Source organism: Dendrobium catenatum, unplaced genomic scaffold (genome assembly GCF_001605985.2).
Source record: "Dendrobium catenatum unplaced genomic scaffold, ASM160598v2 fragScaff_scaffold_1470, whole genome shotgun sequence".
Lineage (NCBI taxonomy): Eukaryota > Viridiplantae > Streptophyta > Magnoliopsida > Asparagales > Orchidaceae > Dendrobium > Dendrobium catenatum.
In genome coordinates this window covers 1,237,876-1,261,531 of record NW_021319932.1, presented here as the reverse complement: position 1 = coordinate 1,261,531, position 23,656 = coordinate 1,237,876, and the positions used below count along the sequence as shown (strand labels likewise).

Sequence of the window (23,656 nt, the reverse complement as noted above, 5' to 3'; positions counted from 1 at the left end):
GGTAAAGCTAATAAAAAATGATACTTAAGATGTAAGGCGACGGTCTCAAGCATATCCGTACAATTCACGTAGCATTTATAAATTCTTAGAACATCTGTTTTGTATACAACATAAAATTAGCTTTGCAATTTTCCTGAACAGTAAACAACGTTTATTTAACCATTTATTTGAACAGAAACTGGATATTTATATCTATAACTAAGTTTGAATTAATGACTATCACACGTAACAGTTATTCAATACGGAAGACGTATGTAGGGAGCCCTATTTAGCGCATCCTTGTAGATCTCTCCACTTGAGGTAAACCAGCCCTGCTTTATAGTGAGTTAAAGCTCCTGCAACAACCAATACATGAAATAGCTGGTGACTGTGGCCGGCAATGTCAAATTTCCCGGGCATCCATCGTTCAGGTATTCTAGTAGCATAGAGCAGTGCTCCAAGTCCATACAGAATTCCCATCAAAACTTCGTACTGTGTGGTATACACAGCCTCAGGTTGGTTCCTGAATGCAATCAATTTATGCAACACTGGCACAACTCCAGAAATGCCCATGCCAAAGAAGAGTCCTGCCCTTATTGATCGGTATTCGGGATTTTGGAAGACTGGAAGCAGGGAAACCAGCATTGTCGTACACCCTAGAAGGGTGATGAGGCCAAGGTATAGGTTGCAGAAGAAGGGATCACACATGAAGGAGTAGTACACTGGAGGATAGAAGGATGTGGAAATAAGAGCTGCAATACCAGCATAATCCAGACGGAGCATAATATACGCGAAGCGTCGGGAGTGACAAGAAAGAAGATGGCACACACTGCTTGCCAGAAGACAGAACATTGCCCCACCTAGGAATGCAAAGAATGGCCACCGGGGAATTCGATGTGCAAACAGTGGTGTAATTAGATTGGCCACCACCTCATTTAATATGCTATGCTGCAAAGTAAACCGATCTTAATCATAGAAACTATGCCAATATTAGCAACAACAAGCATGATTTTGAAAACATATAATTCTACAAACAAATAAGAGAATATGAAGCAAGTTAAAAATGTATTACAACTTTAAAAGGGCCGGGAAAAAAAAAGATAATTAAAAACAATTATATCTGTAATACTGTAGTAATTGCAAGTAGTGATGAAAATTGGCATCACTAGAACTTTGATAAGACTTTCTTTATCGAACTTGTGTCAGCAATCTCATTAATCCACAGTTAATGTCCCAAGCATATATTTCCATGGAAATGACAGAACCATCTATGGGCTCCGAAAATTCGGCCCCGGTCTCCGCCCGACGCTGTGTGCTTTTTCTTCGGCAAGGGGAGTGTTAACGGATTTAAGTTCCGGGGTAAATTTTGGAAGGTAGATGGGTTTGTAGATAAGATACTAACCAGAGATTTCACCCTCATTTTGTGAGGACTTTATGATCTCAATTCTGGTTTCCTATAGGCGCAAGCCCCTATAGTTAATTACCCCTCCCGATCACAAGAGAGAACTTTCAATTAAGGCTAGTCGTCAATCAGATACATAGAGTATACGTGTTATCTGACATATAGTAGCAGCAAGGGTTTGGATTTGAGATGTTTAAGGTTTGGAAGATGTATTTAAAATTAGAAATTTTCACCATCTTGCACTTAAAGCGGATGGTGGAGGAATGAAAGATAGACCCGATCAAGATCCTATGGTTCCGTCGTCCCAGGCCATCGTGGTCCCTAGTTTACTTAGTCAAAAGAGGTAGTCGACCCAACCTGACAGAAGGATCCTTGTCGGCAGCCAAGGGTTGCTTCGTCCAATCGACCTTGTAGACATGGGGTGAATATTTGCCTAAGGGGACAAATTTGAATCCACCTTAGCTAATAGAGGGCTTTGTGCCCTATCGATCATATCCTATTGATTCATATCTTAAGGATTTGATGCCACTAAGAAGCGTATTAGCTTTGGCCATAACCGGTATTTCGTGGTACCATTTGGCGACAAAACCACTCGGATCAGAAGGCCCCGGGTCATAGTCGTTTATCCTGCGGTGCCATTTGGAGGCAAAACCGCCGGTTAGAGGACACGTACCACGTCCTTACTGGCAAGAGATTGTTTGAGAATGGATCCTAGTGATATTTTCGACTAGGCATTAGCTCTATGTGAGCTGAAGTTATATTTGAATTTGTCCACCTTGACAAACTATTGCGGAGGGTGGATGGATTTTACTTTAAATGGTTGGATGGCTGATTTTTGAATTTTAAATATTTTGAAATTGGAATTTTGATGATTTTTGGATTTCAGAACTCGTGCAGTTTTGGATTTTGATGGACATTTGAAGTATTTGGAATTGACCACTCCGGTTGAGATTTTCGTTCAACACGGCCATCATCGGGGTATTTGGGGTCATTTTTATTTGAAAATATTTGTATTTTATAGATGAACCTTGTCGACTCCCTTGAGCAATCGACAGATGATCGATTTTTTAAGGCATTGTGCCTTTATTAGTGAATTCTCTTGATTATAGGCCTTGAAGGCCTAATATGAATGTATTAAAACAGATATACCGGTCACCACAACCGTATATTTATTTAATGGTTCGAACCCTTTCAACTCCTATTGATCCACATAGGAGGATCGAGTTCGAACTTGAATTCACTTATTAACCCGCGCAGCATCTCTAGACGTCACGTGTGTACACTTAACACGCTCGCCGTAGCCCATGCAAGTGTTTGGGAACATTTTATAATTAGACCCTGTCAACTCCTTTTCACCTGCTTAAGAGGACCGGGTTTAAATTTATTAACACGCACAACATTCATAGACGTCACGTGTATAGTAGACTTGTTATTTCTGGTCTTTGTGGACACCATAACTATTTTCTTCTTAAGTATAGGACTAAGAAAAAACTTAGGAACACCAGTAAGTTTAGTTCTAATTCGTTCAAACACCCCTTTCCTTCTGCCAGGGGGTGTCCTTGTCCATACACCGAGTTGCCCTCATACCAAACGTACTTGAAGATCTTAATCACCGTTGTCGTAGATGATATATGTACTTGTGCCAACAGTAGTTCGTTGTACCTACGATATATCCACTGTTATTATCCACAATCGGCTCGTGTACATTTGCGGGGGACCGCAGTATCCACTACGACCTCCTGGAGATATTCGTAGAAGAGTCATTATTCTTACATCATATCCACTTTTCACCAATCTCAGGTGGTTTGATGATTGTACTTGTTTGTAGGGACGGATCTTCCGCTATCAAATGACAGTATTTCCATCTCAATCTATAGGCAATTATAAGGATTGTCGTAGGAGTCTATTACATCTGTATCGTGTCTATCTTTGCCATTCACAATTTATTTGCGGCGGTAAGTCCTCCATTATCGATCTCCAGTGTCGCCTTCTTCAATCAACAGACGACATTGATTGCGTTAGAGATATCAATAGCGCATGTAGGACACACGTATGCTTTTTGCAACTATCAATTGTCCTTGTAAGTATGGAGCATTTGATCTCGTAGGGACTTGTATGTGCTTTGAATGTTTGTAAGAAGTCTTGTTGCTTTGGTTGCATATTCCAAATCACTTGGATTTCCTCGATCATCTCTTGCATGTATTAAGGTTTTATCTCCCACTTGCAATTTGTACAATGACGTCGGACATAGAGATATTGTTGCATTTGTCACTGACCTTTGCCAACAAGATTAACATCATCACCTTGCCAAATCACAATTTTTATCTTAGATATTTAAATTATGCTTCATGCCATTTGTTTGATGCTCAAACTGTAATCCAGTTCGACATTTGATTTCAATCCAAGTTCAAGTGTTCAAGTAATGTTCAAAGTCTTGTTCATCTTATTTGATATCCAATTAAAATGCAAGACCGAGTCCCTTGTTGTTCTTGAAAATTCAGGTTCTTTATTATTCATGTCAAGTTTGAATCCAACTTGAGTTTAATATACAAGTTCACTTGCGAGTCCAGTGCATATGTGCTATGTCACATCTAAGTCCACAAGTTTCACTTGAAGTTGTACAGTTCGAGTTCAAGTGCTTGTTTCAGGGTCTTCTGAAGTTCTTGCAAGTTCAATTTCATATTTGTATTGAGTTGAGTTAGGTCCTCATTTCAGTTTCATTTTGATTAAGTTCAAGCCTTTATTATTAGTCATTTGCATTTGGTCCACAAGTCCAAGTATAAGTCCCCTGCTGTCTTCTGAGTTCAAACTTTGGTCCTCAACTTGTTCATTTAATTTCAAAGCAGGTCTGAGTGCAATCATATATTACCCAAAATTTTGGCAGCCTCCCGGCGTCCCCCGTCTAGGGGAAAATTACGAGAAACTGGACCTTCCCACCACGCGCAATTAAGGCGTGTATGGTAGGTGTCCTCGGACGAGGATACAGCAGTCGTGATCTTCTTTACCACCACGCGCAATAAAGGCGTATATGGGTCTTCGGTACCTATTTGAAAAATGCAGTTTGCCTTCCATCCTCTCGAAAAAACTTATGAGTGACCCTGTCTCGCCGTAGGCGTCGCACCGGGGTCCCATCCCACGACGCGCAATAAAGGCATGTATAGACAGTTTTCTGGTGCGCCGCGAACTTTGAAATGGGGCTTTTAGGTGATTACTTGCCTCGTCGTATGCGCCACATTGGGGTCCCATCCTACCACGCGCAATAAAGGCGTGTATAGACGATTTTCCGGTGCGCCGCGAACTTCGAGGGCGAGAATTTGAGTTTAGGGAGTTCGTACCTTCTCGTGGTTGGCGTGTAGATCGAGGCAAGGGGAAGCGCACGAAGGAGAGAAGGATCATTACCTTCCCAATCAGCGAGCTCCCACTGTGGGTTCCGATCAAAATGTCGTGACTTCGAATCCGACTGGAAGAGGTCATCCAAGGAGCGTAGTTGAACGGCACAAGGGAGCCGAAGAGCAGCGAGCTCCCGTTGTTTCCTCCGATCCGACAGAAAGGGGGTGTCGTCGAGCAAAATCGAACAAAAAAGGGGAGCCAAAGGAGAGTCCGGTAGGGAGAAAGTCACCCTCACGATCAGCGAGCTCCCTTCGTCGCTTTCGCCAAAATGTTGTAACTTCCGATCCGTGGGGAAGGGAGAGTCGCGGAAGGAGCCTAGTCGAACAACGACGAAGGAGCAGAAGTAACGCGAAAGGGAGAAGTAAAAGCCCGCCAGCCCCAAGGCCTCATTCCTTCGGGTATTTAACGACGAGCGAGGCAGGGTGAGTGGTCATGCGAGGTCGTGGGAGAAGGGACGTCGACGTACGAGCGACGTGCAAGGTCGTGCGATGCCAGGGCAGGTATGGTATTTTTTTTTCAACGTTACAGGTCAACAAATAACCCCCAACAAATGTGGTATACGTCTAGAGAAGACCACATTTGTTGCATGCTAATTGACACCGTTGATCTCTAGATATCTGTTCTAGATGTCACACTAGAGTTTTCATTTAGTGGATCTCCAAAACTTATTTGGATGTCACACTAGTTTTTTTTTTTCTTCGCTGCTCTCTTAGATGTGTCCATAGATGGTTGATATACTGGCTTTAGTCAAGTCAAGTAGGGACCCTCAGGGTAGTGATATTGCACTTCGTATTTGGGTCCCTAGAGCATGACTTTGTAGTTTAACAATGGTGGATAGTATCACCAACATTTGTACTCTTTTAGCACCACTGTCACTTTAGTTTACAGCCTTTCTGTATATGTTCAACATTCTTCTATCATCTAGTTGTATCTTGGCAACATTTTAAATACTTATTTGGGGATCTTGGCATGCAGCACGATGTCGACCCAAGTAAGTATTTAAAATGCCCCTAATTACTGCAGCTTTGGCCTGCGTCTTTAGATTTTGATTCCTTCTGCCTAGTGCTCTGAGTAGCAAACCTGGTAAAGGATTATCTGATTTGTCTTTACTGACTTGTCAGAAGATTTATATGCCCTTTGCCCTTTTCTTTTAGCTTTGGAGGGCTTGACGAAGAAGTGGATGCCAGTGACCTAAACCCTTTAGGTTTATATTAGATCAATTGCAAAAGGTCATCGGTCCAGAGCTTTATGCATAACGGACTTGTTGATAACAGAATCCACTTAGTTCGGCCATAGGCTTTGTGTGAACTTTGGGATAATTTTCTTCAGTCCTTTGCTTTGTGCTTTGACGGACTTGTTGAAGAAAAGTTCCTTCGATCCTCGATTTGTGCTTTGCAGATTTGTTGAAGGATTTGCAGGTTTTGGATTTGATTAATAGTACCAAATGTATGTAGCATTTTGATCCTTAACCACTCGATGAGACTTTAATTTGAGTCATTTGAGTTCATCAGATTAAGAGAGCTAGGATTTGACAGCTCTTCATTCTCTAGTTGTTGAGTAGATGGAGTTGCCAGCGATCTGGCCATATTTAGGCTTGTTGGATCCGACCTCTTACACTCATTCAAGCTTCAGACTTGAGCTATGGGAATTGTCCTCACAACGCTGATTTTACTGAAGTTGACAGATTTTGAGTCATCCTTTGTGGTTGAAGATTTAAAGCCTACGAGCATTTCGTGGTTGTTTGAGACTTATCTTTCCATTGAAACTTTGATTCTCCACTCATTTAGGAGAATTTGGTAGACTACGATCATTTGAACTGGTTAGGTCAAATTGGCTTTCGTTCTTCCTACAGTCTTTACTGACGGGTTAACGAAGTGGGGTTCCTCTACTACAGCCTTTCATATGGCGTATTGAGTAGACAGTGCTGCCAGCAATCCGAGCATATTTAGACGTGTTGGATTCGGCCTTTTACACCCATTTGAACCTTAAGCATCAAGTTGTTGAAAGACTTCAGGTTGCTTCAGCTAAATTTGTTGGAGTATGTAATCACAAAAGTCTCTTTCTTGACTTTTGAAATCTTGGTACGTTGGAGAAGATTGTATCTCAAACTTTCTGAAGATCACCTGCATATACTTTGAAAAAGAACAATATTTGTATTCTTTATCACAAAAGAATATTTGAATTGATAATTTTAAATATTCATTCGGGGATCTCGGCACGTAGTACGATGTCGACCCGAATAAATATTTAAAATGTTCTCATCTCACAGGGACATTTCAGAATGGAATAAATTTGAAATTTTGAGATTTTAAATATTTATTTGGGGATCTTGGAGCATAGCACGATGTCAACCCAAATAAATATTTAAAATGCCCCCAATATGACGGGGGATTTTGAAATACATTCTTATAACACAAGAGAATTTTAAAATATGAAATGTATACGCTAATAATCATGTACAAAAATATAACGTATTAAACATAAAATTTTCTTAAACAAATTTATGCATAATATTTCTTCAGGTATCGACCATTCAGATCAATGAGTTGATAAGATTCCCCCTGGTACACCTTTTCGATGATGAAAGGTCCTTCCAGTTGGATATAAATTTGACACTAATTTTTCGGTGTGGGATGATTGGCCTTCACTGCACCAGGATTAATTCCTCTTTTTGAAATGATTGAGGACGCACCATCCGATCAAAGGATTTTGTCATCCTTGCTCGATAAATCTCCAATTTCTGTTGAGCTTGTAACCTGACTTCATCAAGTGCGTCGAGCTCTTCCATTCTCAACCGAGCATTTTGTTCTCGAGTCAACTCATTCTGGATAACGACCCGAAGAGATCAGAGTTTAACTTCTAGTGGCAACACTACTTCAACTCCAAATACCAGAGTATAAGGAGTGGCTTTGGTTGGTGTTTTGTAGGTTGTATGATACTCCCATAACGCTTCTGTCATCTTCGTATGTCACTCTCTTTTATTTTTGGCGAGGATCTTCTTTAGCAGTTTCACCAGTGTTTTGTTGAAGGCCTCTGTCAATCCATTTGCCCTTGGATTATATATGGATAAATACCGCCAGTCGATTTTGTGCCGATCAATGAACTTATAAATTTTTATACTTTTGAATGCAGTACCATTGTCTGAGATTATGCGGCGTGACAAACCGAATCTATAAACAACATTATGGGTAAAGAAGTTGATCACATGCTTAGACGTAACTTCTTTAAATGGAGCCGCTTCTGCCCACTTGGAGAAATAGTCTGTCGCTGCCAAGATGAAGCGAAGTCCTGCTGACGATGGCGGATCTATCGGCCTGATCACATCAGTGCCCCAACATTCAAATGGCCAAGATGCTATTGTAAGATGCAGTGGATTTGACGGTTGATGTATAACATCACCGTTAATTTGACACTCGTGACACATCTTAGCGTGGTCAATGCAATCTCTGACCATGGTCGGCCAATAATAACACATTATATTGATTTTAACGACCATTTTGGGACCTAACTGGTGTGCTCCACAAAGTCCTTCATGAACTTCCGTCATCACTTTATCGGCTTCTCGGGTCCCTAGGCATCTTAGCCACATTTGATTAAAAGCACACAGATACAATGTATTGTTGACAAATGCATACCGTAGCGCTCTCTTTCTGATTTGAGCAACTAATGACTTGTTCGTTGGTAGTTTACTTTCTTTAAAATAGTCAATGAAAGGCTACCTCCAATCATTTTCTTCTTCAACATCTAAGCAATGCCACCGTGACTCTAAAGCTTGACTAGCCTTGCGTCTTTTCTTAGGAACTTGATGTTCTTCAAGTTGACCTTCAAGATCAACTAGTTAAGGAGGTTAAGGATCAACCGGAGTTGCATCCTACTGGCTTGAATTTGGTATTCCCTCTGCCAGAGGGAATTGTAATAATGCTGGCTCTAGGATCCGTGATTTAATCAAAAATTTGGAAAGGGACCCAAATTTTTTATCACAAAAGAAATAACTTTTCTAAGTAATAGAAAAGATATAAAAGGACACAAAATATGATCAAAACAAACACAACTTTAATATTATAAAAGGACTAACAAAACTTGACAAAATATAACTAACAAAACAAAACACAACTTTAATATTATAAAAGGACTTACAAACAAGGACTCTTACAAACTTGACTAAAACAAGACACCCTAAACTTGCTTTCCAAAAGAAGAAGGATACAGGTGAGGTGGTACTTGCAGAGAGACGAAAGAGGTTAGAAGCCAAGACGAAGGGTGGAAAGAGCTCTCAAGATTTTCAAGAGGAGATGAGAAGGAGAATGGAACAAGCTCGCAAGCTTTTCCAACAAAACCCGCAGGTTTACATTTCCAAAAATCATTCATAAACTTACTAAAATAGCCACAAATAACTCCTATTTATAGGCATGAGAGAGGAATACAAACAGCCACTAAAACATTAATTTAAAAGCTATTAAATAGGGAATATGAAAAGCCAACAACCATTCCAGGAAACAAAGCACCAAAGCCACAGGAAAAGCCCCCATACACTCACGAGAAACAGCCCAGCCAGGAACCGAAGAGGCAGCCGCAAGAACCAAGGAGCCAAGGCACGGAAATCCAAGAGCCAACCGTGTGAACTAAGAAGCCAAGGCACGGAAAACCAAGAGCCATCCACGGGAACTAAAGGGACAACAAATGGGGGAATGAACCTCAATTTATGAGCTAAAAAGGCTCTCTACTAGACATTAATGAGCTAATATCTAGTAGATAAAAGCATTTATGAGCTTGAAACATACGAAGAGGCTCATTAATGAGCTGGCCCAAGTAGAACTTACAAAATTTTCAACTCAACTTGTTTTTGACCCATTCCTTGCCTACATCAATCCGCTGATTGTGCACCATAATTATTATAGGCTATTCGTCATCCATATTCGTCATTTCTTTAGCCAATTTGGCAAGGGAATCAGTTTTATCATTTTGACCTTAGGGAACTTAAGTTAGTTTGACAACTGGAATTTGCTTCAAGAGCTCAAGAACTCTCCGATAATAATAGGCCAACTCGAATTTGGTGATTTTGTAAATTCCTAGTACTTGATTCACGACAAGTTGAGAATTACAAAAAATTTGGAGGTTTTGAATACGAACATCGATCGCAATCTCCAATCCCGCTATTAGGGCTTCATATTAAGCCTCATTATTGGTCTGAGGTTCAGTCAAGCTGAATGAGAATCTCATTATGCCTCCCTCATGTGCTACAAAAATGAGTCTGATTCTGACTTGAGCTTTCTCCAGATTTGGAGACCGAGCGCGCTTAATTAATGATGCTTGATCGAAGTACATTTCTCATACTCGTAGCATCTCCTTCTCTTCAACATTCATGATCTGTTCATTAGGTAGATCGTCATTAAGTGTTGAGTCCGCAAGGATAGGAAGTGCAGCGAGTAAATCTGTTAACACTTGCCCTTTCACTGTCTTTTGTGGGATGTATGTGATATAGACCTGTCAATATTGGACCCGACCCGAACCCGACCCGAAAATTTCGGGTTCGGGTCAACCCGAACCCGAACCGGGTCGGGTTCGGGTTAGAGATTTCGACCCGTTTGTAAAACCGGGTCGGGTTCGGGTTGACCCGGAAACCCGAAATCGACCCGGTTTGACCCGTTTTTAATTAATTTTGGAGGATTTTAATGAATTTTTATGAAATAAGTAAATAATATTTCAAAAAATTATAAATATTATTGCCCAAATTAAATTAATCTTGATTTATTTTAAATTAATTGAAGTAAATCTACCCTTAATTTGATTTAAATTTAAATAAAATGAATTAAATAAAAAATTTTTAATTAAATATACCCGAAGCGGGTCGGGTCGGGTTGACCCGGACCCGAAGCGGGTCGGGTTCGGGTTCGGAAAACCGACCCGTTTGCAAAAACGGGTCGGGTCGGGTCGGGTTGAACAATATCGGGTCAATTTCGGGTTGGACCCGAACCCGACCCGTGACCCGTTTTTGACAGGTCTAATGTGATATCAAATTGCAGGAGTATAATTGCCCATCTGTCTACACGACCTGTCAATGCTGGTCTTGTCATTAAGAACTTCAGCGGATCAATCTTTGATATCAAGGTGATTTTGTGAGATAACATATAATGGAAAAGCTTCTGAACTGTGAAAATCAACGCCAAACAATGCTTCTTAATCGGGGAATAGAAGATTTCTGTCCCAATCAACCTCTGACTGATGTAGTAGAGCGCATTTTCTTTCCCTTCTTCATTGTGCTGAGCCAATAATGCTCTGAGGGACTCTTCCAGTGCTGTCATGTACAATATAAGAGGCTTCCCTAGAATTGGCGCCCCAAGAATAAGAGGGTTCAATAAGTATCTTTTGATGCTATCAAATGTTTCTTAGCACTCATCATCCCATTTAAAGAGTATATCATTTTTCATCAGCTTTGAAAATGGTTGGCACCTACCTGACAGATTTGATAAGAATTGCCGAATGAAAGCCAGTTGTCCTTACAAGGAGCGAAGTTGGCGTAGGCTCTTTGGAGGTGGCATCTCCATAATTGTCTTAATCTTGTTGGGGTCAATTTCGATTCCTCGATGTCTGACTACGTATCCCAAAAATTTCCCTGAGGATACCCCAAATGCACATTTGAGAGAGTTCATCTTCATATCATATTTTCTGATCATCTCTAATATTGTTCTCAAGTCGTTAATGTGATCTTTTCGGCTCATGCTCTTAATGACCAATTCATCTACGTAGCATTCGACCTTTTGATGAATTAAGTCATCAAAAATATGAGTCATCGCCCGTTGATAAGTGGCACCAGCATTCTTCAAGCTGAAGGGCATGACCGTGTAGCAAAATATGCCTATAGGTGTTCTGAACGATGTATATTTTTCATCTTCATGCGCCATCTTGATTTAGTTATATCCCAACGATCCATCCATAAATGAAAATATATTATAGTTGGAAGTGTTATCAACTAGAAGTTCTGATACTGGGAGCGAAAAGTCATCCTTTGGGCACGCCTTGTTGAGATCCATGAAGTCGATGCAAATACGAATCTGGCCATTCTTCTTCTTTACTAGGACGATATTGGCGATTCAATCTGCATACTTTTCTTCTCGAATAAAGCCCGCATCTATGAGCTTCTTCGTCTCTGCGATCACCTGTTCTTCAATCTTCAATCTCATTCTCCTTGAAGCTTGCTTAAAGGGTGCTGAGTCATACTTGATGGCTAATTTGTGAATTGCTACGTCAGGGGATAAGCCAGGCATCTCAGCATATGTCCAGGCAAAGCAGTCCCTATATTCATAGAGAAGTTTCTTCATTTCTTTCACTTGCTCTTCTTGTAGAAGGGAGTTAATGAAGGTTGAGCGAGGGTCTTCCTCGGTTCCTAAGTTGACTTCTCTTAGCTCATCCATCGTAGCAGCCTGTCCACCGTCTTCCAGTTCTTCTGGTGCAGGTTTGGCTTCTATAGATTAATTGTCATGAACATTAGCTTCATATATCTCATCATCATCATTATCGGATTTGATTTCCTCGCAAGTGATTGTCTGGCAAGTTTCCTTCCGGAGGTACTTTCGTGTGATGAATCCAATACCTTTGTACACAACTATATCTTTCTGCCATAGCGGTCGCGGATTCCTTCCATCCCAGAGACCCAGACATGTATGAAGTTATCGTTTAGTGGTAGGAGCATTGATCTGCTTTCGTAGCATTCTTTAAATACCTTTGGTATTAAACTGAGGTAGCATCATAGAAAATAACTCTTCGGAATCAAAGTGCATGCAACACCAATCATGATTCTCTTCTTCGCGCAATCTCTTTGAATATATACATTTCCTAGCGTAGCCCCCTTCTTAAGAGGAGGCATATAATGGGTGGTGAGTTCTTCAATCTTATACATCTCGCGTGGAGTGATTTCTTTTAAGCATTGTAAGAGAATTCTCGTGACTACGAGTACGCTATTCGAGATCGATAGGCTGTCTATCCTTCGGGAGAACACACCCTGCATAATCTTCATATAGATAGAGTTGTAGTCATAATCATCATTTGAGTATTTAACCTCTCTACTCCATTTGGACGTAGATTGACATATTCTTCGGGATTTTGTAAGGGTGGCATAACTTTTATCTGTGTCACTCCCAAGGTGAGGTACGTGTTTCTTTTCTCTTGGAATAGTTGGTGCTTTAGTAAGAGCCAACGTTGCCTTGTTTCTCTCTGCACGCCTCTTCTCACCTTCCTGTTTGGGTTGCTTTGTAGCCTTCAAATTTGATGCTTTAGCCTCGAGGGAGCTCGATGGCTTTTGCTTCTTTGACATGAAATATCTGGCATCTTCATATATTGTTACTTCATGGACTGCAAAGGGTTGGATATCACCAGAGATTCTGAATTCTTCTCCTTCCCTGAGATATTTCATGCACTGGTGTAATGTTGACGGGACAACACTGTATTCATGCAGTCAGGGGCGACTTAGCAGCGCTTTGAATGAGGTGTACCCATTAATTACATGGAATTTAGCCTCTGTATGAAATTCCCCAAATACAAGAGGGAGCATAAACGATCCAAAGGTTTTCTTCCCTTTCTCGTTAAAGTCGTGCACCAACAACTTATTTTGGCCAAGATGTTCCATATCGAGGCACAATGATCTCAATGCTTTAAGGCTCATGAGATTTGCAGAAGACCCGGGATCGATCAAGATCTGACTGATCGTCATACCGTCGCACTCCGCCGTAACATATAGAGGGCGGTTGTGATCTGCCATTCCAAGCATCAGATCATCCTCAGCAAAGGTAATGATTGGCTCATTTCGAGCTTGCAAGACATCATTCAGGTTGCGTTCAGCAAAATATGTCTCATGTTTTTCGGGGGTCCTTGAGAGTTTGGATCAAAATCTCCCAAAGATCTTTAGACATCACGAGAGCGTCGTATATGCTAAGTTGTGCTGGGATCTTTCTCAAATGGGATAAGATATTATAATCTATCCCCTTAGCTGAAGTTTCTTTCTTGGAGTCTTCGGGAATGATATCTTCATTGATGATTATCTCTTTTCTCTTATCTTTGTTAGGAACCCTCTTCTTTAGTGGTGGCAATACATTGCCACTTTTCAGCTGCACCTGGGCCACCTCATCTGATTCATATTTATTTGATGAAGAATTCTCCTTAGAGTCGGTCATTGTCATGTCTGGAGATTCATCTGTAAACTCAGAATTGTCCCTCAATTTCACCTGCTCCATTTGCGACGCTATGCTTGGATCTAAATCTTCATTATTTGGAAACATAGATCATCTTTTGAACTGAATTCCATTAATGGCACCATTCAACATGACTCAGGGGCCGCTTCTTCAGCATATTTCTCCCTATCCGATGTCTTGGATGTCGCCGAGATGATTTGGCATGTCTCTGTAGGAAGGGATTCATCCTCAGCTTATTCCTTTTCACCTATTTTGAGCCACGTCATGAAATCACCGAGCTTAATCAGCCTCCTGGCGGTCTGGTAATATTCACCCAGACTATCAATAACCTTTTGAGTTGCAGTTTTCTTCTCCATAGGCTTCTTCAATTTGGCTTTCTTTTTGTAAGACTTTGATTTTGACTTACCAGGCTTGGATAAACCAGCTTAGCCAGGTTGTTGTTTGGAGTTTGATGCATATAACACAGGCAACCACTTTAAATTCAACACTGGTTCAGTATGAGACTTCCACTTGACACCCTGAATTTCTTCTAGTTGTTTCAGCATTTTGGTTATCTTCTTGGAGACCATGATTTCCCATTGCTCATCTTGAATAGGTTCTTTTGTTGTTTCTTTACGCGGGAGTACGGAAGAGGCTTGACTACCCGGGTATATTCTTTTCTAGGATGAACTAACACATTATCTGATAATGTTAACTCTTCCATTTTGTATTTTTTCTCCAACTAATTTTTGAAGACAACAATCTTCAATTGGATGACTAATTACCCGATGATATGGACAGTAGTTTGGGTCGCCACTATGTTTAGACTCTTAAGGTTTTTTGCATTCTGGCAATTCCAGACCGGCCTTGAGTGCTTGTCGGAACAGTATAGCGACACTATCCCTCTTAAATGAATATTCTTTGTTCATTTTCTCCTTGAGGGAGGGGAGCATTCTATCACCAGTTTCCGTGGTTTGCCTCTGGAGCTCTCCTCCACCGGGCTCGAGGTTTATCATTTCCTCCAACCACCAGCTTTGGTTGAGGATTTGAACTATAAGCCTGTTTTGATCTTTCTTTATATTGCATTGGCTGTTTTTCTTTGTCTACATTATACACCGCCCGTTTACCTTTATCAGGTCTAAGATGGAATGTAGAGTAAACCTCAATCTTTCTGGTGTCAGCTGCCTTGGCCTTTTTGAATTTATCAGGGAGGCTTTTAGATTTTGATAAGTTTAATTTTTCAAACTTTGCCACCCTATTCAGCAGATCTTGGAAGGTAGTGATTAAAGGAATGCATAAGAAGGGTTGCATTTTATCATCAATGTTATCCATCAACAGTTGAACTGCATGTTCTTCTGCAAGTTGTTCGCACTTCATACTAAGATTATGTCAACGTGTTATATACCTCGTCACTGACTCATCCTTTTTCCTTTTATCTAGAGCGAGGTCAGTGATGGTAGTCTTCTCAGTTGCACTGACAAATCTTTTTACAAATAAGATCTCTAATCCCGCAAAGGTCTTTAGTGAATCATTTGGCAGCTCGGTATACCATTCGAAAGCAGTTCCACTCAAACTGCTCACGTCGGAATAACAGATCATCATTACCTCCCGTATTCACGCAGGTAGCTTCAAACTGCGCCAAGTATTGTCTGGGATTTTTATTGTCATCAAAAGCATTAAATTTTGGTACATAATATCCCTTTGGATACGGCACCTGGTTGTACTCGGCTGGGTACGGGCGACCTTTTATTACCAATTTCTCTGCCTGTTTAGCAGCTATAATGGCTTTAATCTTTTCACTAATTAAGCCTTCTACCTGCGCAACAGTTACAGGTTCAAAAACGCTCGCCACATTTTGAGGAGTACGCTGGAGGGTTGGATCATCAGTCTCCTTACCACCTTCAAGTACACCTTCCACTCCTGAGGCTTGTGGCGCTTGGAGATTTTGAGGGTTTGCTGGAACATTGCTCATAGCTTGGTTGACTGGCTGAACCGGTGCAGGACCCACAGAAGTGGTCTTTTGTATTATCTCCATCATCGTCGTCATCATCTCAGTCATTTTATCATTAAACTGAGAGATTTTTCTATCTTTCTCCCGCATCTGTCGTCTCATTTCAGCGAGCGTGATGTCTTCGTCAGCGAAGGGATTTTCTCCGACCTCTTCTTCTTCTTCCGCTTCTTCTGAGGAGCGAGCACTTCGGCTGGCAATGGATCTAGTCCTATAACGACATCGATAAACACGTACATGTGGCTGTGATTGTTGGTCATCATCATCATCATCATCATCCTCAACATCGACGTGACTGACCATGCGAACCACCTCAATTTCCATAGTAGCATCATCACTATATTCTTCTTCACCTCCTTGTACCCGAATTTCTGAGCAGCGTCGCCACTGAATTTCAGGTTCTTAACTCATGATGATTATTTCTTCGATTCATAGACTGCGATCGAAATGAACATTTTCTCTAGCCGAAGTAGGTGAATGACGGGATCTCCTAGAGAACTCTCAAGGATGTCGACCATCACTATGACTGTTATTATGGGCCTTCTTTTGGATCCATCTTTGACTAGTTTTGTTAGCAGGGGCGGATCTTCGGGAGACCATTCCAGATGTCACACCCGATCTATCTCTTTCTTCAATCATCTTTTCTTTTCGAGGCTTCGGCCTCCATACTTGTCTGCGTTTCAGCTGGTCCCTTTCGACGGCGAATTCTTGGACACGTGGTCCAAGTGTCACGCCCCAATGTGCTTCCCACGGAGCTTGTCGTTGGTATCCTCTTTTTCTGTTATCACAATAGATGATAGCCTCTCTTGGAGGGGTTCTGCGGGCCTCAATAACTAGCGGCCTTTGGAACTTCTTCTTCATTAGCCCCTTCTCCTTAACTGTCTTCAGTACTCGATGTACTTGGGCAGATAGGCGCTCGGGCTCTCTTGTCTTCTGAGGGGACAGGGCTTCAGGTCGATGCACCAGAAGAGCTATTTCTCTTTACCCACTTCAGGTTAGAGAACCTATTTTGAGTGGGAATATTTATCTCTAGTTCTTGTGTTAGCAGGTTGGAGGGATAAATTGGTATAAGCAATTTTTGAGCTCGCGGTTCCACATTTCTCTTCCTCCTCTGCCTTTTATTGAGCTTTCCTCCATATGAGGATGCTTCAGTGTCGTATTTCCTAGGTGTAACAGGCTCTCTAGGCAGGGTAGTGGTGTTCGCAGTCCCCACAGAAATTTTCCTTCAAATAACAACCCTTTTTGCAGTAAGGGCCTCAGGTTGGGACAGTCTTTCAAAGACAGAAATTCTTCCTTGTGCAGCATCTCTGGAAGTAGTCCTTGTAGAACGGAACATTCCAGAAAGCTCTTCAGAGTTTACACCGTACACAGGGACAGCTACAGCCCTTGCAGTAGCTGCTGAGAATTCGAGCCCACCAAAGTGAATGGTGGCTCCAGCATTTTCAGTTTCAATGACAGCATTTGTCAGCTAAATCCTGGCTCCTCGTCCCAGTTGGAAGATCATCGGGGTGTCCCGCAATTCCATTCTGCAAAAAATGAAAGATATAGGTTAGTAATCAAAATTTGATACGTCACCCCACACTTTCAAAATGCAGAAATTATGCAAAACAAATAACAAAAGCAGGAAAGTTATAATAGAATTAAAATCCTGCATATTGAATTTCCAATGAATCTTATTTAAAAGATTGATTTTTTGGAAATTTAAAATTTTAGCCCATATGGGTTTGCTTGCTACTATAGCCTATGATTGACTAGCCAGAGATGAAAAGAGAAATCATCAGATAAGTAGAGTATACGTGTTATCTGGCATATAGTAGCAACATGGGTTTGGATTTGAGAAGTTTTAAGGTTTGGAAGATGTGATATTTAAACTTAGAAATTTTCACCATCTTGTAGTTAAAGCGGATGGTGGGGGAATGGAAGATAGACTCGATCAAGATCACATAATTCCGTCGTCCCGGGCCATCGTGGTCCCTAGTCTACTTAGTCAGAGGAGTTAGTCGACCCAACGTGACAGAAGGATCTTTGTCGGCAGCCATGAGTTGCTTCGTCCAAGGGGACCTTGTAGACCTGGGGTGAATATTTGCCTAAGGGGATAAATTTGAATCCACCTTAGCTAACAAAAAGTTTTGTGCCCTATCGATCATATCCTATTGATTCACATCTCAAAGATTTGATGCCACTAAGGAGCATATTGGCTCTAGCCATAACCGATTTTTCGTGGTACTATTTGGCGGCAAAACCACTCGATTCAGAGGGCCCCAGGTCATAGCCATTTATCCCGCGGTGCCATTTGGCGGAAAAATAGCCGGTTAGAGGACATGTACCACGTCTTTACTGGCAAGAGATTGTTTGAGAATAGATCCTAGTGGTATTTTCAACTAGGCATTAGCTCTATATGAGCTGAAGTTATATTTGAACTTGTCTACCTTGGCAAACTATTGTGGAGGGTGGATGGATTTTGTTTTAAATGATTGGATGACTAATTTTCGAATTTTAAATATTTTGAAATTGGAATTTTGATGATTTTTGGATTTCAGACCTTGTGGACTTTTGGATTTTGATGGGCATTTGAAGTATTTGAAATGGACTCCTCCGGTTGAGATTTTCGTTCAACACAGCCATCATTGGAGTATTTGAGGTCATTTTCATTTGAAAATATTTATATTTTATAGTTGAACATTGTCGACTCCGTCGAGTATCGACAGAGGATCGGGTTACATAGGCTTTGTTCCTTTATTAGTGAATTCTCTTGATTATAGACCTTGAAGGCCTAATATTAATGTATTAAAATAGATCAGTCACCACAATCGTATATTTGTTTAATGATTCGAACTCTGTTAACTCTTATTGATCCACATAGGAGGATCGGGTTCGAACTTGAATTCACTTATTAACCTGCGCAGTATCCCAAGATATCATGTGTGTACACTTAACATGCTTTCCAGAACCCATGTGGGTGTTTGGGAACATTTTATAATTAAACCCTGTCAACTCCTTTTCACATGCTTAGGAGAATCGGGTTTAAATTTATTAACCCGCGCAGCATCCCTAGACATCACGTGTGTACCCTTAACACGCTCGCCGGGGCCCATGCGGGTTTTATAATTATACTTACCCCTTGTGTACCTATGTGTATACAAACTACGGTGCACGTGCGGGGGTATTTTTAGATATTTGTAATTGTGCAAGTGACTGCCATTTGAATGCACACAATATTTCATTTGAGAATTTGAACACACCTGTCCACTTGTATGAGTGTTGTGGATTTGGTGGCGTGACGTAGCAGCTTCTGAATAGAGTTATTCGCTACTTTGTATAGGTAGACTATCGTGCACTATTTGTTACTTTCTGCAGGTGGGTCATAGTGCACTAACGAATCTCCTGCTTTTGGATATAGGTGAATCATAGCGTTGGCACCAGAATCTCGCGAGATATTTTATTGTTTTGATACAGACTCCCTTTTCTCATTCACCGGGAGGTTCTTCGGGACTTTCAGATCAATGACCGCCGCCTTGAAAATATCTCCTTTCAAGCACTTTAGTGTAGTAGACTTATTATTTCTGGTGTTTGTGGACATCAGAACTATTTTCTTCTTAAGCATAGGATTAAGAAGAGATTTTGGAACACCAGGAAGTTTAGTTCTAATTTATTCAAACATCTCTTTCCTTCTGCCGGGGGGTGTCCTTCTTTATACACCGAGTTGCCCTCATACCCGACGTACTTGAAGATCTTAATCACCGTTATCGTAGGTGATATATATAATTATGCCCACATTGCTTCGTTGTACCTATGATATATCCACTATTATTACCCACAAGCGGCTCGTGTACATTTGCGGGGGACCGTTGTATCCACTACAACCTCCTGGAGATATTCGTAGAAGAGCCATTGTTCCTACATCATATCCATCTTTCACCAATTTCAGGTGATTTGATGATTGTACTTGTTTGTAGGGACGGGTCTTCCGCTATTAAATGTCAGTATTGCCATCTCATTCTATAAGCAATTGTCGGAATTGCCTATCTTTGCCATTCACAATTTATTTGCGGCGGTGGGTCCTCCATTATCGATCTCCAGTGTCGCCTTCTTCAATCAACAGGCGACATTGATTGTGTTAGAGATATCAATAGCGCATGTATGACACACATATGCTTTCTACAACAATCTGTCGTCCTTGTAAGTATGGCACATTTGACCTCATAGGGACTTGTATGTTTGAATGTTTGTAAGAAGTCTTGTTGCTTTGGTTGCATATTCCAAATCACTTGGATTTCCTCGATCATCTCTTGCATGCATTAAGGTTTTATCTCCCACTTGCAATTTGTATGATGACGGCGGGTATAGAGATATTGTTGCATTTGTCACTGACCTTTGCCAACAAGATTAACATCATCTCCTTGCCAAATCACAATCTTTATCTTAGATATTTAAATTATGCTTTAGGCTATTTATTTGATGCTCAAACTGTAGTCTAGTTCGACATTTGAGTTCAGTCCAAGTTCAAGTGTTCAAGTAATGTTCAAAGTCTTGTTCATCTTATTTGATATCCTAATCAAATGCAAGACCGAGTCCCTTGTTCTTGAAAGTTCAGGTTCTTTATTGTTCATGTCAAGTTTGAATCCAGTTTGAGTTTAATATACAAGTTCACTTGCGAGTCCAGTGCGTATGTGCTACGTCACATTTAAGTCCACAAGTTCCACTTGAAGTTGTACAGTTCGAGTTCAAGTGCTTGTTTCAATGTCTTCTGAAGTTCTTGCAAGTTTAATTTCATATTCGTATTGATTTGAGTTAGGTCCTCATTTCAGTTTCATTTTGATTAAGTTCAAGCCTTTATTATTGGTCATTTGCATTTGGTCCACAAGTCCAAGTATAAGTCCCATGCTGTCTTTTGAGTTCAAACTTTGGTCCTCAACTTGTTCATTTAATTTCAAAGCAGGTCCGAGTGCAATCATATATTTACCCGAAATTTCGGCAGCCTTCCGACATCTCTCCCGTTTAGGAGAAAACTACAAGAAACTGGACCTTCCCACTACACGCAATAAAGTTGTGTATGGTAGGTGCCCTCGGATAAGGACATCGCAGCCGTGATCTTCTTTCCCACCACGCGCAATAAAGGCGTGTATGGGGTCTTCGATACCTGTTTGAAAAATGCAGTTTGCTTTCCCCCGCTCGGAGGTACTTATGAGTGACCCCGCCTCGTCGTAGGCGCCGCACCGGGGTCCCATCCCACCACATGCAATAAAGGCATGTATAGCCGGTTTTCCGGTGCGCCACTAACTTTGAAATGGGGCTTTTTAGGTAATTACACGCCTCGTCGTAAGCACCGCACCGGGGTCCCATCCCACCACGTGCAATAAAGGACGAGAATCTGAGTTTAGGGAGTTCGTACCTTCGCATGCTTGGCGTGTAGATCGAGGCAAGGGGAGGTATCTTTGCACATTTTTCATTGTAATTAACACATAATTAATTATTTAATTATAATTAATCCATCAATTATATTTAATTATAATTAATGTTATTTAATTATGATAAATTATAATTAATAATAACTAAATAATTAATTAAAATTAATGATAATTAATAATAATTAAAATTTAAATATAATTAATAATATTTAATTATAATTAATTATAATTAAAATAATTAATTATTAATTATAACTAAAAATAACTATTTAATTAATTACAATTAATATTAATTAGTTGATTAAGAATAAGATTAAAAGCAAACCCTTCCTCTCCTCTCTGGTTCAACGAGTTTACTGGATTAAGCCGAGGAAGTGCAAGAAGAAGAGAAGGATCGTTACCTTCCCAATTAGCGAGCTCCCACTGTGGGTTCCGATCAAAATGCCATGACTTGCAATCTGACCGGAAGAAGAGGTCGTCCAAGGAGCGTAGTCGAACGGCGCAAGGGAGCCGAAGAGCAGCGAGCTCCCGTTGTTTCCTCCGATCCAACAGAAAGGGGGTGTCGTCGAGCGAAATCAAACAACAAAGGGGAGCCGAAGGAGCGTGCGGAAGGGAGAAAGTCACCCTCATGATCAGCGAGCTCCCATCGTCGCTTCCGCCAAAATGTCGTAAATTCCGATCCGTGAGGAAGGGAGAGTCACGGAAGGAGCCTAGTCGAACAGCAGCAAAGGAGCAGAAGAAGTAACGCGAAAGGGAGAAGTAAAAGCCCGCCAACCCCAGGGCCTCATTCCTTCGGGTATTTAACGACTAGCGAGGCAGAGTGAGTGGTCGTGCGAGGTCGTGGGAGAAGGGACGTCGACGTGCGAGCGACGTGCGAAGTCGTGCGATGCTAGGGCAGGTATGGGATTTTTTTTTTTCAACGTTACAGGTCAATACCATCACACTGACGTTTAAATGAAATAACTATCACCTAAGCACTAGTGAATTCGTAGTAGAATTTAATATTGGTTATAGTTCAGAATGCTAACTCAAAAAAAGAGGGAGAATTTACCAAGAGATGCATACCTGGGTTTGGTTGGGATGAGATAATCGCTGTGGGAAGCAGTTTGAAATAAGTTCTACAAGATGCCAGCGGGTTAGCGAAGAAAGGGAATCCATTGTAGGCAATGACGACCTCAACTCCTCTTTTAGTCTATGCAAATGAGACAACTGAGGTAGGGCTGGCAGGCAAGCAACTAGATCTGACTGAAGCTTGTGCAGATCAGCTCTTTTCAGCATCTCAGGTAATTGTTGCAGTGAATGTATATCTACTACCTTCGGAACCTTCACTGCTGTATATATGGTGAGGACAAGGAAGAGAAAGAATCCAATCAAGTGCCTGAGAAACACGTGTTAGTAGACATGAAAAGAAGAATGTTGAAACCCTCAATAGCTTTGAGACATTCTTATCGAGCAGAAAAGGAAATTAACTCATACATATTGATAAAGAAAAACTTAGAACAGGATCAAAACAGCAATATGAAAATCAAGCTGCATCAACCATTTTTAAAAATGCAAAATTAACATATAAAAAAAAAGTTCAAAAGAGATTGTTAAACCTTGTTGAACTGCCATAGGCACACAAGAGAAGCAGGGGGTTAATTGTTATTTAAAATTTTTACTTTTCAAAACTTTTTTTTAAAGATGTTATTCACTAAATATAAAAGCAGAAGCAAATATCAAAAAATCAAAAAAAAATTATATTTTTTATTTTAGATAAAGAACAAACAGAGAAATATTTTTGTTCCTTTTTATTTTTAAATATTTGCTTTAATTTTTACTTGCTCACAAAAATCAGTCAAAAGCAGACAATATTTTTATCCCAGATCTGCAAGAAAATAATATGCAGGAATTAAAAATATGAAAAGTAAAAGTGCTAAAGAAAAAAAATGAGCACACCAGAAATTTTATAGTTGTTTGATCAACCTTAACTTACGTCCACTCCCCAGAGTACTCTCCAAGTATTGCACTAAACATTTTATTAACTCTCATTTAGCTCCACAACAAGGTAGAGAATCCCTTATAAAATCACTTCCACCCTTCCACGATGCGGCTGAGAACCTGAATCCTCTTCATCCTTTTGGTGAGTCAGAGAACTTAGAATCCTTTTCACCCTCCTAATGAGACAGAGAATCTTGAATCCCTTCTACCAACGTGGTGCGACGGCGTAGCCGGATCCTTTGATGCCACAACCCTTATCCTGGAGTTTCCCTCAAGCAAAACAGTGACTCTTGGGGGAAGTCGGTGAATGTTCACGGAGCAACTG

General features: G+C 40.8%; 1 protein-coding gene across 1 annotated transcript; it reads right to left on the bottom strand.

Annotated features, from left to right (window-relative positions):
- Positions 1 to 2: 2 nt before the first annotated feature.
- Positions 3 to 22,729, bottom strand: LOC110109747 (heptahelical transmembrane protein 4; the record flags this gene model as incomplete). Its single annotated transcript, XM_028700198.1, is given in 2 exon segments — positions 3 to 927; positions 22,417 to 22,729. Coding segments are annotated over 2 exon segments (976 nt in total), but the record flags the coding sequence as incomplete, so codon positions are not given.
- Positions 22,730 to 23,656: the final 927 nt, after the last annotated feature.